General features: G+C 44.6%; 1 protein-coding gene across 1 annotated transcript; it reads right to left on the reverse strand.

Annotated features, from left to right (window-relative positions):
• Nucleotides 1–226: 226 nt before the first annotated feature.
• On the reverse strand, nucleotides 227–11,629 carry LOC106730469 (melanoma inhibitory activity protein 2-like). Its single transcript, XM_032467160.1, has 14 exons — nucleotides 11,590–11,629; nucleotides 9,996–10,084; nucleotides 9,431–9,508; nucleotides 9,235–9,342; nucleotides 7,498–7,570; nucleotides 5,282–5,420; nucleotides 3,805–3,903; nucleotides 3,059–3,119; nucleotides 2,911–2,946; nucleotides 2,725–2,837; nucleotides 2,513–2,607; nucleotides 1,254–1,324; nucleotides 843–893; nucleotides 227–235 (listed from the first exon to the last, which is right to left on the reverse strand). Exons 2-14 carry the CDS (start codon nucleotides 10,068–10,070, stop codon nucleotides 227–229), a joined length of 1,008 nt encoding a protein of 335 aa, XP_032323051.1. The 5' UTR covers nucleotides 10,071–10,084; nucleotides 11,590–11,629.
• Between the last annotated feature and the right edge of the window lie 2,281 nt (nucleotides 11,630–13,910).

Here is a 13,910-nt window from a genome sequence, read left to right on the forward strand (position 1 = left end):
AAAAAGAATGGATATGGAAGTTGGGATTGCGCACTGTGTATCTCTAACATTCGAAGTCTGTTCTTGTTTTTGTTTTTTCTTTTCTTCTTTTTTTAAACGGAGGTAACAGGGAATGAGCACACGGAATCCTGCATGCTAAGCAAGCATTCTATTTACCACTAACCTATGTCCTTCCCCGAGTCAACTAGCTCCTCGGCATAGATAAAATAAAACACAAAACACTCTTTCACCGCAACTACCTTACAAAACATGTTAATTCGCTGAAGCGCAAAAGATCTTGGAGGCCTTCTTCCCCGTATCACACTAAGTCTCACATCAGACCGAGTGGGAGACAGGTCTCAGGACCCTTGACTGAAGAGACCACAGGCCCCGGGTTCGGGTGTTTCTTCCATAACCGATCATCGGCTGTGGAAGGTCAGGGCTACCCTCGCTGCAGACAGCGACAGGGGCGGGCTTGTCCTCCAGGGAGCCCGGGACGTGGTGTCTGTTGAAGGCCCGTGTGCAGAACCGACACGTCTGCCCTCCGTCAGAGGACCCTCTTTCCCTCTACAACAGACACCTCCCTCCCCAGGGCAGGACGGGGAAGACGCGGTCCATCAAGTGCGTCTGCTAAGGGACCAGAGGGACACGGCCGTGAGCCCAGTCAGGGCCGCCCGTGCACGGGGAAGCCCCGGAGAGCGATCTGCCCTTCTTCTGCAGTGACTCAAGGAAGAAACAGAGGACTATGCTTTCCTCTTACCGAGCGGAGCAGCTGGCGGTGGGGGGCGAGGCTGCACAGGGCACCAAGGGGGACCAGGTGCAGGTGCCCAGCTGGGCGACGACGGGCCGCACCCGGGACAGGCCACGCAGGCTGGTCCTTGGAAAGGTTGGGGCCCTCCGGCCCACGGGGTGACCTGCGGGACAGAAGGGAGGGCTGGGTTGGATGACAGACAAAAGCGCCAACACCGACAGGAGCCGAAACCCAACGCAGCAGTCTTCGGCACCGTGCACCCTCCCCTGCACTGGGTGCCCAATTGGCAGCTACGCTGCATGCACTCCTTCAGCCCTGGGCCTGCCTGCAGCCTGGGCTGCTCAGGAGGCTTTGGGGATAAAATACTGTCACCAAACTTCACTGTGATGCCTGGGCATACTTATCCCCTAATTCCCAATCCACAGGCAAAGCCAGGAATGGTTTGTTCAAAAGGAAAATGCTAGTTCCAGAGATTATTCAATACAAAATGACCACTGGAACACAACTGAGTAAAATTACTTACTTTGGTTTCCTCTGCCTCCTGAGCCGGAAAGGCGGTGCCATTCCTAACAGGGGTGCCACCCGGCCCTGAAGCTGTAAAGGGAGAGCAGCGCTGAAGGCGGATTCTATCTGACAGATGCCGTGCGGGGGAAGCACGAGCCGAGCCCTCCGTGCCCTCCTCCAGGAGCTCTCACTCCCGCCCACGCCCCGGGCTCTTCACAGAGGCCGCAGGTCTCCCTCACACCTCAGTTGACCACGAGGACGAGGGGAGACTGGACCCCTGTCCCATGACGAGGACACCACAGGGCCTTGATTCAGGTGTTTTCATAGCTAATCACCCTGGATGGGGTCTCAGGGCTCAGATCCCTGTCAACCAACACTTACACAGTGGACTCACAGCACACTTCAGGGCAAATCAGTCTGTATACAGATTATACATTAAAGTAAGAAGGGTCTTTCGTAGGAAGAGTATCAACAACCCCTGACTGTGAGCTCCACCTCTTCCTCCTCAGCCTGTTGGTAAACTGTTAAAAGCCTTCTCTCTGACAGCGCATGTCTTGTATAAGTGACCAGATGTCACGTAAACATTTATGAAAGAAGTGGCCTCAATGACTCATGTTGTAATAATCGGCAAAAGAATGGTGAGTTACATGGAGTAGCTGGTGGGAGACTTTAGAGTTACACGTTAACTCTGGGAGAGGGAGGCTACGTAGTCATGTCACTTACTAACTGGCTACTCTAGGTCACTGTGCAAGCTTTTTTATAAGAACGAAGGGACCTGCAAAATTAGTGAAGAAATGCCTGCTGCCTTAAAGCAGATCTTGAATAGAATATTTATCCACCAAGGCAAATGAAGAAAAATGTTTTTCTCGTTATGACATACTGCCTTCATTCTAAAACGTCATCCATGTTATTTTCCTGAAATGAGAAGAAAATTCAGCCTTCAAAACCGTGTCCAGGCGGGAAGAGAGGGCTGACGCTCATGTCTTCTAGTGCACAGAAACCAGCCATGCCAGCCACGCCAGGCATCCAAGAGACTTGGGGGTGGCCCGCAGTCCCTGGAGGGGCGTGAGCTCCACCGCTCACAGGGGACAGAGCCCTGCTGGCTGGTGGCATGTAAAGAAAACAGCATCTTGTCACCCAGCTGTGAACCTGTTCCCCACAGTGAGTGTGTGGTGTGGTGTCCAGGAAACCCGACAACTACCCATGGGGACAAGCAGCCCACTGGGCAGGCTCCTGCTGCAGAAATGGAGCTGCCGCACTTCACAGTGCGCTCCTTACCTCTCAGGGGAGGGTGCAGCCTGTACGGTCCTCCTGGGGTGGGCTCCTGCCTCATGTATTCCTCTGCCTGCCTCCATCTGCAGATTGCATCCAATCTTAAAGATAAAGAATGGCTTCAATACAAATTACACCACCAATTCCTCTACTAGGCACAAAACAACCAGTCCTTAAAAATCTCAAAACACCCGTAAAAATGTGTCAAAATTCTGTACCTCTGTTTCAGGTGGGCAACTTCCCTTCTCAGCTCAGAGGAGTTTTCCCTTCTCAGGTCAGAGTTTTCCCTTCTCAATTCAGAGATTTCCCTCTCCAGCTCCTGAGCCCTGAGCTGTGGGAGAAAAACATCCACGTTCAGTTGTGGCCGACTGTGCACAAAGGTAAGGAAGGAAACAAATTCTTACCGAGCTGTCTTGGGCCTTCTTCTCGGCAAGAGTGACCTGAAAAAGTCAACACATCAAGAAACACCCCATGGCAAGGGGTTCTCAGGGCCACAATAACTGTCTGCATCAGGTGCTGAGGACTCGGTGTGTCAGGAGGAAGGCAGGTTACCTGGTGTCTCCAAGTGATCTCTGCTTCCCGCATTTGCCCGTGACATTCTTCAAGTCTTATCCTATGAGTTACAAATTGTTGCATCAGAGAAGACACAATGCTGGGTATGCTGTTAAATAACCTGCCCCAGTCCAGGTTATCTGCACTGCACACTCACACACATCATCTCACCGCTCAAGACACACTGCACACGGCTGCAGAAGCACGGCAGGTGCAAAGCTGTCGCTGCAGCCACTCCTCCGTCACTGTTACTGAACGCCTGCCCGGTTCTGCGCCGACACAACTCCCCCTCCCGTTCTCAGCATTTCCCTCACGTGTCCTGTGCTGAGCGTCTTTCATCACAGAGCTTGATTCTTCCTTTCCTTACATCCTGACCCTACTTCTTACCCCTGGGTCTCCCCAGCAGCACGGGAATGTGTGTTGGTCCGACTGACGCTACACTAAACTGCTATCCTCAGGGTGACAACGGTTTATAGCACCTTCAGAAACATCTCTGTGAACCGTCTCTCCTCTCAGTCTGGCCAGCACTGGGGACCAGGAAATTCTTAGTAACTTAATACTTTTTAAAGTTAAACGTTTAACTTAACATGTGTAAAACTTAACACTTTTCCTCCTGTGTGAAGCCATGTATACAAATGTCTTTTGTGTGGGTCGGTTTATGATACTGTGTCTAAACATTTTAGAAAAGTTTTCAAAAAATCCAACAGGTGTTTTCAAAGCCGCATGTGCGGAGGAGCTGAACTCACTTGTACCATCTTCTCTCCTCTTCAGCCAATTCTGCCTTCTCCTTTGCTGCCAACAGCTGCTGCTTTCCCACCAGCTCACATCCGTTCATGTCCACCTTCCTGAGAGGGGAAAGAAACTCTGAAATTCTGCCAGTTTCCCTCCCAGAAACTGGAAGGGAAGAATTCCATGTTCCTTTCGCCCTTCCCCATAAATGCTCAGGCTGATAAACACACAGGAAAGAATTAAAGTACCCCCACTAATAAATATGAAAAAAGTACACTCAGGCCTCTGGCAAGTGTTTGGTATCTGGGCTTCCCTTCAGCGTCCCCACCCCTACTCATTTGTGCATAAAGTAAACACACAGGAAAAGCCCACGTGAGGTGTGCTCTGCGCCCCCCCCCCACCAGGCTCAGGCTCCTGTGCCTGGGACAGCGCGAGCTCACTGTGTTTCAACGTGGGAATCAGGGTCTGACCAAGTCACCACAACCAAACACATTAGGGTAAAGCAAGCGTTCATGACTTGTTTGATTTCTCCCACAGAGAGCCCAGATTTCAGTCAAAACCTGGAGCAAAACCTGATCCTTTAGGAAATATAAGGAAATGTTTGTTTTTGAAAGCGGGTTAATGGGTGTGATGTCCATGACCTCTCCCTGAGAATGACAGGAAACTCTGGACAAATTATGAAATCCATGATCAAATGTACCAAATTGCTAACAATCCAGAAAGGGACATGAGGCCAAGATGGAGAAGAAGAAAGCCCAGGACTGGGCCCACCTTCCCCGGGGGTCACCCGGTAACTGCAGAGGAAACCACTGAGATGCAGAGCAGCCCGGCAGCCGGTGCCCCCTACGCACGGGCACCGCAGTCAGGCAGCTGGAGCTCATGGTCCGTCAGCGAAGGTGATCCCTAGAAAGACCCGCAGGACTTAGCTGGGATCCGTGAGAGCTACATGCCAGAAACAAAGGTGGACAGGAGACACACGGGCCTCACGAGGGCTGGCTGCACTGACTGATCTCAGCTGCTAACCGGGTTAACAGGATGTAGCGCTGCTGGCGCCCTGACCACCTGCCAGCTGTAATGCCCACCTTCTCTGCAGCAAGTTAACCTCACACGAGGCCTCAAGTTTTCTCTATTTTCTACCCAATGTCTAGAGTTTATTAAAAATGATAGACACATGGCAGGTCATGACACTTTGATGTGGTTGAAACCTAAGGACAATAGAAATGGACCTAGAGGGATCCAGATAATGAAGTGACTAAATCTGGTCCAAGAACCCGCTAAAATCTCAAACTAAATACAAACAAGACTCTGGTAACCAGTTAGAATGAACAGAAGCAGCAGATTACAGAAATCAAGGTTGAAAAATAAATGCACATCTGTACTGATCGAATATGGTAACGAAAATATGGTGGTAAGTATTCTGAAACATATTACAATATCCACATAACTCCACACATTCATTCACACATTGTCATAATTAACACGGGAACGTCTTACCCTTCAGTGTCCATAGTTCTCTGTCCACTGATTTCATCAAGGACGCGTACTTTCTTCACCTGCCTTTGGAAACCGTCTTCCTCACGTTCTTTCAGAGATCCCGATGCAGCATGGTGGTCTTGCATTTTCTTTTTACCCTCTATAAACATAAAACAACTGGCTTTGTGTGTGCACGTGTGCACTCAAGAGCTTGGCTGTGCTGGGGAGTGGAGAAAGGAGAGAATTCTGAAGGCAGGAATCCCCTTTTTACCTTCCCAGTGCAAATTCATTGCTATTACAGGCATGTTTCATTTTATTGCCCTCCCTGGTAATGCATATTTTTAAACAATTGAAGATTTGTAACAACCCTGAGTACAGCAATTCCATTGGTGACATTTTTTTCTGGCAGCATTTGCTCATTTCTTATCTCTGTGTCACATTTTGGTAGTTCCTGAAATATTTCGTTCTTTATCATTTTAATTAAAACAGGCATGACATTCCTTTAAGGCAAAGCCTAATCCAGCGGAAGTCCCTAATTCTCAGCAATTCTATAAACCCTGAGAGAGGTGAAGAGGCTTCAGAAGAAAAGTGTGAAGCCAGCAGGGGTTGGCCCATGAAGTTTAAGGCAAGATTCCATCTCCACTGCATACCTGTGCAAGGTAAGGCGGGAAGAGCTGACCCAGAGGCTGCTGCAAGTGCTCCAGGAGATGAAGCTAAGACAGCTAATGAAGGTGGCTGCACTAAACAACAGGTTTTCAATGCAGAGAACTGCAAGGGGAGGCCACCCAGCACCATCACAGCTGGAGAGAAGTCAGCGCCTGGCATCAAGGCTTCAATGGACAGGCTGACTTTCCCGTTAGCGGCTAACGAAGCCAATATTCATTTAACATTATGAAAATCCTATGTCCCATGAGAATCAAGTGAAATCTACTCTGTGCTCTATAAATAGAACAAAGCCTGAATGACAGCACATCTATTTACAACATGAATATTTTAGCCCATTGTTGAGACCTACTGCTCAGAAAACAAAACAAAACACACAAAAAAATTTCTTTCAAAATATTACTGCTCATGGACAATGCACAAGTCATCCAGGAGCTCTGATGGAGATGCATGAGATGAATGCTGTTTCCATGCTTAACACGACATCTATTCTGCAGCCCATGGATCAGGAGTAATTATGACTTTCAAGTCTTATTATTTAAGAAATACATTTTGGAAGGCTTTAGCTGCCATAGACAGTGACACCACTGATGGGTCTGGGCAAATGAATGGAAAATTTTCTGGAAAGGATTCACCATTTTACATGCCATTAAGAACATTCGTGATTCATGGGAAGAAGTCAAAATATCAACATGAACTGGGGTTTGGAAGGAATTGATTCCAATCCTGATGTGTGACTTTGAGGGGCTCAAGACTTCAGTGCAGGATGGAGCTGCAGATGTGCTGAAAATAGCAGAACTAGAGTTACAAGTGGAGCCTGAAGATATGACTGATTGGCTGCAACCTCATGATAAAATGTGCATGAATGAGGAGCTGCTTCTTATGGACAAGCAAAGAAATTGGTTTCTTGAGATGGAATCTACTGGTGAAGATGCTGTGAAGAAGGTTGAAATAACAAAGGACTTAGAAGAGCGTATGAACTTAGCTGATAAATTACCGCAGGGATTGAGAGGACTGACTCCAATTTGGAAAGAAGTTCTACTGTGTGTAAAATGTGTCAAATTGCCTGCGACAGAGGACTTGTTCCTGAAAGGAAGAGAGAATCCTGTCACAAACTTCACTGTGGTCTTATGTTAAGAAATTGCAAAAGCCACACCGATCTTCAGCAACTGCCACAATGACCAGTCAGCAGCCACCAACATTAATTCAAAACCATCCACCAAAATGACTGTAACTCAATAAAAAAAAAGTTAAAAAAAAAAAGACCATCCACCAACAAAAAGATTACACCTCACTAAAGGCTCCAATGATGGCTAGCAGTTTTTAGTAATAAAGAGTATTTTCATTAAGTTATGAACATTGGGGTTTTTAGACACAGTGGTATTGCTCACTTAATAGACTACAGTATAGTGTAAACTTAACTGTTATTTGCACTGGAAAACCAAAAAAAAAAAAACCAATAAATTATTTGACTCTCTTAATTATATTTATTTTATTCTAGGGGTCTAGAACTGAAGCCACAACATCTCCCAGGAAGCCTGTATGTAAGGTTTTCTTCCCAACAAGCAACATACCTTCCAGGCTGCAGTCTCCAGTTGTCACAGCTCGCTGCATCGAACCCTCAGATCTGGTCTTCGAAACACCTGGCTGTAAGATAGATATGAGAAGACATTCAAGAAGTACTGATCCACAGCAATGTGAACATACTTAACACGAGAGGAATCGTACGCTTGGAATCAGCTAAGACGGGCCATCTGCTTTCCGTGCGTTACAGCACAATTAAACTCTGACACACTGATGCTCGGTTCTCTGAGCTAAGCATCTCTGGGGTGAGTAACATTCCTTACTCTCTTCTTGCTGCTGAGCTGAACGTCCTCCTGCACATGCATTTCTTCAGATTTCACTGTGGCTTCACAGACGTGAGATTTATTAAGGGCAATTTCAACCTAAAACATTCTCATTGATGACTAAATTCCCAAGAAAAATAATTTGAGTAGATATCAACATTTAATCTTCTAAAACATGAGATTGTTGTTCCTTGTGAAAGCTAATGTGTACAGTGGAAATCCTGCTGCAACTGGAGGCATTTACCTCAAATTCCTGAAGTGTTCATTGAAACAGCACCTTTCAAGTTCTCTGGAGATGTTCCTTTTTCCAGTATCTTCACACAGGACACAAATAAAGTATGTACTAAGATTTCAATGAAAACTCAGGGTGATATGCTTAAAAAGTGTAACTTTTTTTTCCCCAAAACAAAGTATTTTGTTAACTGCAAAACAAACAATGGAAAATAAATATATTAGCCCTGGTGCATGTCCAAAGACTTTGGTGAGCATTCTCTCCAGAAGATATTAAGGCAGTGAAATGATTCTGAACATACACATTTTACAAAGAAAGGAAAGCAAGTGTTATACGTTCCCTTACACATGCTTGAAAGCATCTGGGACTTTCCCTGAATTTTGGTTTGGGGCTGAAGACAGTGCTCCATTTTAGAGTTTACAGCAGACAGTGCCTCTTCCTTCAAGTTCTAGCACTGGGCGTCCTAGCAGCTCGTTCTGACCCCCTGCGTCTTGCATTTCCTTCTTCAGCTGGTCCTCTTCCACTGCCAGCCTGCCAATCTCTTCCAGAAAGTCTTGGATTGTTCTGATGGGCAGTTGCTTCTCTTCAACCCTTTTGGAATCCTGTCCCTTCTCAGCCAGTATCCACAACTACCCCTAAGTTTCCTGTGATGGCAGCTGATCCAGGTTGAGCCCAGGACAAATGTCAAGCCCATAAAGAAATGCAGAAAAAAGAGACCTCCAGGCGCAGATATTTCCTCGCCTCCACAGGATTCCTCCTCACTGGACAATGGAGGGCACGACTGGACGACAGGGGGAAGCAAGGGTGGGAAACTGCTCATGTCAAAGAGCTCACAAATGAGTGTCCCTGGTAAAATATAAACAAAGTTTACCCAAATTCACATGGAAAGTTCTCTGTTTAACATCAACAGGGCAAGGAGCTGTGCACCTAGTCTAGTAACTTCCTTCACCTCTCAGGTATTTCCTGGCATCTTCTGTGTATCTTGGAGGGCAGTGTGAGTGGTGAGAAAACTCTCTAGGTTGTGAAAATAAGACATATTTCCTAGTCTCTGAAATAGGAAAAGTCACGAAGGTTTTAGTCCATAAAATTCTGGGTCATTGTTCACAGAGAGGTTCCGCTCCTGGGCTCTCACACTCTGCTGTGGCCAAAAGCAGGAGAAGCGGGAGCGTGCAGCTCGCCCAGGGCACAAAAAGCCTCAGAAGCCCGGCTATGGTCAATGTGGCAGCTCTTACCAAGTGTGGACTCTTGGCGTTCTGGTCCCTCACTGCCTGCAGCTTAGCTCGAGCAATCTGAACGTCATTCAAATGTTCATTCACCCTCTCAATGGTTTTCAAGTTCTCCTTCAAGGAAACATTGAATTAGTAACAATTACTCATTACTTTCATTTCTGTTTTCAGAATGTAATCTAACAAGAGAAGAGGTTCGTACCTTAAACTTCAGTGCTTTCTCAGAGGGCATCTTCTTTTGCCTGATGGTCTCCTCTAAGCATTTCATTGCATTGTTGGTCTATGCAAAAATGTAATGAAGGAAACAGAATTACAAATACTAATTACACTGCTAGCTGAACCTATCTTGTGTGTGACCCCTTCCACTAATACAGAAAGTGGTGCTTTACATCTACGACACTTGCTTTTTTTTTTACTGAAATATAATCAGTTACAATGTGTCAATTTTCTGGTGTACAGCATGTTTCAGTCACACATATATATATACACCTATGTTTGTCTTCACATTCTTTTTCATTATAGATTACAAGACATCAAGTAGAGTTCCCTGTGCTCTACAGAAGAAATTTGTTTTTTGGTTTTTTTTTTTTTTTTTGGTTTTACTTTTTTATCTAGGACACTTGCTTTGAACCTAGACCTCTTATGGAACATATGGAACAGGACAGTAGGATGAAGGAAAAGAGAGCCAAATAACTGAACTACCAGAGGGGGGAGGAACTGAAGGTGAAATCACAAAAAAAAAAAAAAAAGCAAAAGGACCAGGATACCTTCTGCACACAAGCAGATATATTTTCTGCAAGTTCTCTCTTTTCGTTCTCCAAATTCTTGATCTGCTCAGTCATCTGCTTTAAAGTAACTAAAAGGAGATAAAGCAATTTCTCATATTGGCAAGAAAACCCAGTAGAATAGAATTATCATGATTTATTAGCAGTAGAGACATATCTGGCTGGCACTATGAGTATAATTAACTTTTTAGCTTTACTACTGTGCCTAAAGGAAGCAAATCTTAGTGGCATTCTAAATGTGAGATCATTGAGATTCCTAGTTTAATTTTTTTCAAAGATGCAGAAACACAATAAAAAGTCTTCCCCTAAATTCCCTCCCAGCTATAAGCACCATTCTTAGAAAATTCATTCAAATACTTCTGACATCACCAGAGATGAAAAAGAAAAACCAAGCATCCTGTCCCCTTAACATTCTCTCCTCCAATTACTAAGGTAAGTAAACATGCCCCTGCTTTAAAAAAAAAAAATAGAACCCTTATCCCACGCAGGTTCACCCCACAGCCAGGCCCTATCTGCAGCACCACAGAAGGCAAGTTCAAAACGTCGCCTTGACTGGGCCTGCACAGGCCTCCAGTGTCTTCCTGCTGCCTGGCAGATCGTCTTTCATGAAAACCATGCTGGGGGCCCTGAAGGACAAGGTCACTGGAATTAAACGCTTTGGTACCATGTGGGCTTCCCCACCTAGTCACTGGAGGACCTGGATAACACACAGGCCCTAAATGACAAGCTTTTCCATCGCCAGGATGAGAATGTTACCATCACTGCTTCAGGAAAGCAGCACATGTAAAACAGCCAGTCACAGGCGACTCCACGTGTGAAGCTCTAGAACGCAGCCCTCAGAACCAGACTCCTCTCTCGGGCATCTAAGTCCCTCATCTGACCACACAGCGCACACGCGTCTTCTCTCTGCCCAGTGGGGACGCTCTGATGCTGAGATCCCTCTTCTCAGCACCAGCCCTTCTGCATCAACTGTCACCAACAGCAGCCCTTGAGGGCCTACTGAGCACCAGGCAGCCACCCTGCCCACCACGCACAGCCCCACTCGGTCAGCAGAGTCTGTGAAGCCTGCACAGAAAGCATCATCCTCAGGCTGAATCACCTCCATTAAGTCCCCACTGCCATGAATGGCTCCCTTCACGTCTAAGTCACAGCCCATGGTTTCCCCTCTGCTGTGACACACACTGCCTGGCTACATCTGCATCCCTCCCTCAGCCTGGAGGGTCCTGACAGGCTCAAGTAGTGTTTCAGCATCTTTACTTTTCACCAAGAGCCAGCTCATGTTAGGGACTCACTCCGAACATTAGACTTCTCATCACCTGCTTCCTAAAGGTTGCTATGCAAAATTAAACTCATCCTAGTCTCCCTACTCCTGTGACCCTCCTGGCCTCTTAGCTCAATAGATGCCAACTTCCTCTACGATGTCATTTAGACACCATCGCAGGAGTAAAATTTTCAAGAGTTGAGAAGTCAGTTAGACATCAGAAGTCATTGTGTTTACTCTTAGTTGAATTAAAATCCACATCGAATCCTTGTATTGAGAAAATATTACAAAGGAAACTAAACCCTAATATCTTACCTTGAGATGCAGGAGGCTTTACCTAGGAGAGGAAGAAACAATAAATCTGAAGTCAAAACATATAATTAGTAAATCTATAATTTCTAATAAACTATCAAAACAGTAATCATTGAAATCACAATTATCATTTTGGTTCAGCGTAACAGTATGATTAAAAATCAGGAAAAATCAGAATTTCCTACTTAAGGCATGATCTTTCACTCACCATTTCTGATAGCACAATGGTAAATAACTTATTTTAGAACAAAAGATCTGTTTACATTCTATTAAATAAACACCACTCTATTCAATTTTCATAATGCATATTCATATTTAACAACACTGAACTATATTATTTTCATGATATGTTGTTGTAATGCATCATTTATCTAATTTTTTTTGTCAAACCAAACATCCACACTTAAGTCCAGAACCTGGATAGTTATGTAACCTTCAAAAGAGAGAGAGAGACAGAGAGGAGAAAACTAAAAGAAAAATAAAGGCAAAATCTTTATACTAAGATTAAGATGCACCCCTTTCATTCAATGAAAGGTTTTCTGAAATCTTATACAGAGTTGACTGTTGAATTGATAAGCAATTGTAACATATGAGGTCGTAAGATTTGTCAAGACCACTAAAAACAAATGGACATCAGATGAGACATCAGACGAGAATGAAAGTGAGCAATGGCTGTAGTAAAAGCACACGCAGCAGCAGGATGGACAGCGACCATTTTCAAGAAGCGAACATGCTTCCTGACTCAGACATAAGTCATCATCTGAGGAGTAATAGCTCAGTAAAACCCAGGCAGGACTCCACTGTAATACCATGTAGACACATTTCCCTGACCCTTAACACATATTTCCTCATTCAAAACTTTAAGTGATGATCAGAGACTGAGGCCAGCCCCTAACCTTGCCAAGATATTGGAGCATCATCACAGTGTCGAAGCTCCAGTGGCAATAATGTGGCAATAGAAGAATGCATCCATGGAGGGCAAACAGAAAACCACAGATGTTCCCTTAACTTCACACATCCATCCTGAGCATTTCCTCATTATAAACATCACAGCAGGTTGCAGCCACTGATTTTCACATCAGCTTAGCTCTCAGGGCTCCCCCATCAACCTAGCTGGACACAGAGTCCTTGGGGGCAGCCTCCAAGATGAAAAGGAAAGGGATAACTAAGAATTTTCTAGAAGTCCAATAAAAATAAAAGCAAAAATAAACAAATGGGACCTAATTAAACTTGGAAGCTTTTGCATAGCAATGGAAACCATAAGCAAAACAAAAAGACAACCTACAGAATGGGAGAAAATTTTTGCAAAACATGAAACTGACAAGGGCTTAATTGCCAGAATATATAAACAAATCATACAACTAAATAAGAAAAAAAAAACTCAATCCAAAAATGGGCAGAAGACCTAAACAAGCAATTGTCCAGTGAAGACATACAAATGGCTAACAGGCACATGAAAAAGTGCTCATTATCACTGATTATCAGAGAATTGCAAATCAAAACTACAATGAGGTATCACCTCACACAAGTCAGAATGGCCATCATTCAAAAGTCCACAAATGACAAATGTTGGAGAGGCTGTGGAGAAAAGGGAACTCTCCTACACCGCTGGTGGGAATGCAGGTTGGTGCAGCCACTGTGCAAAAGTTTGTAGATTCCTCAAAAGACTAGGAATAGACTTACCATATGACCTAATAATCCCACTCCTGGGCATATGTCCAGAAGGAACCCTACTTCAAAAAGACACCTGCACCCCAATGTTCATAGCAGCACTATTTACAATAGCCAAGACATGGAAACAGCCTAAATGTCCATCAACAGATGACTGGATAAAGAAGAGGTGGTATATTTATACAATGAAATACTATTTGGCCATAAAAAACCAATATGCCATTTGCAGCAACATGGATGTCCCTAGAGAATGTCATTCTAAGTGAAGTAAGCCAAAAAGAGAAAGAAAAATACCATATGAGTTTGCTCACATGTGGAATCCAAAAAAAAAAAAATAAAAAAGAGCATAAATACAAAACAGAAACAGACTCACAGACATAGAATACAAACTTGCGGTTGCCAAGGGGCTGAGGGGTGGGAAGGGACAGATTGGGAGTTTGAAATTTGTAGATACTGACAGGCATATGCAGAATAGATAATCAAGATTATACTGTATATCACAGGGAAATATATACAAGATCTTATGCTAGTTCACAGAGAAAAAAAATTCTGACAATGAAAATATGTATGTTCATATATAACTGAAAAACTGTGCTCTACACTAGAATTTGACACACTATTGTAAAATGACTATAACTCAATAAAAAATGTAA

The sequence above is a fragment of the Camelus ferus genome, chromosome 24, assembly GCF_009834535.1.
Source record: "Camelus ferus isolate YT-003-E chromosome 24, BCGSAC_Cfer_1.0, whole genome shotgun sequence".
NCBI classification, from domain to species: Eukaryota; Metazoa; Chordata; class Mammalia; order Artiodactyla; family Camelidae; genus Camelus; species Camelus ferus.

Coding starts and splice junctions, on each gene's coding strand:
- LOC106730469 (XM_032467160.1), bottom strand. CDS start 10,070: ATGACTGAGCAGATCAAGAATTTGGAGAACGAAAAGAGAGAACTTGCA. Junction 9,343..9,430: donor AGAAAGCACTGAAGTTTAAG/GTACGAACCTCT, acceptor GTTTCCTTGAAG/GAGAACTTGAAAACCATTGA. Junction 2,608..2,724: donor GTTGCCCACCTGAAACAGAG/GTACAGAATTTT, acceptor TTTATCTTTAAG/ATTGGATGCAATCTGCAGAT.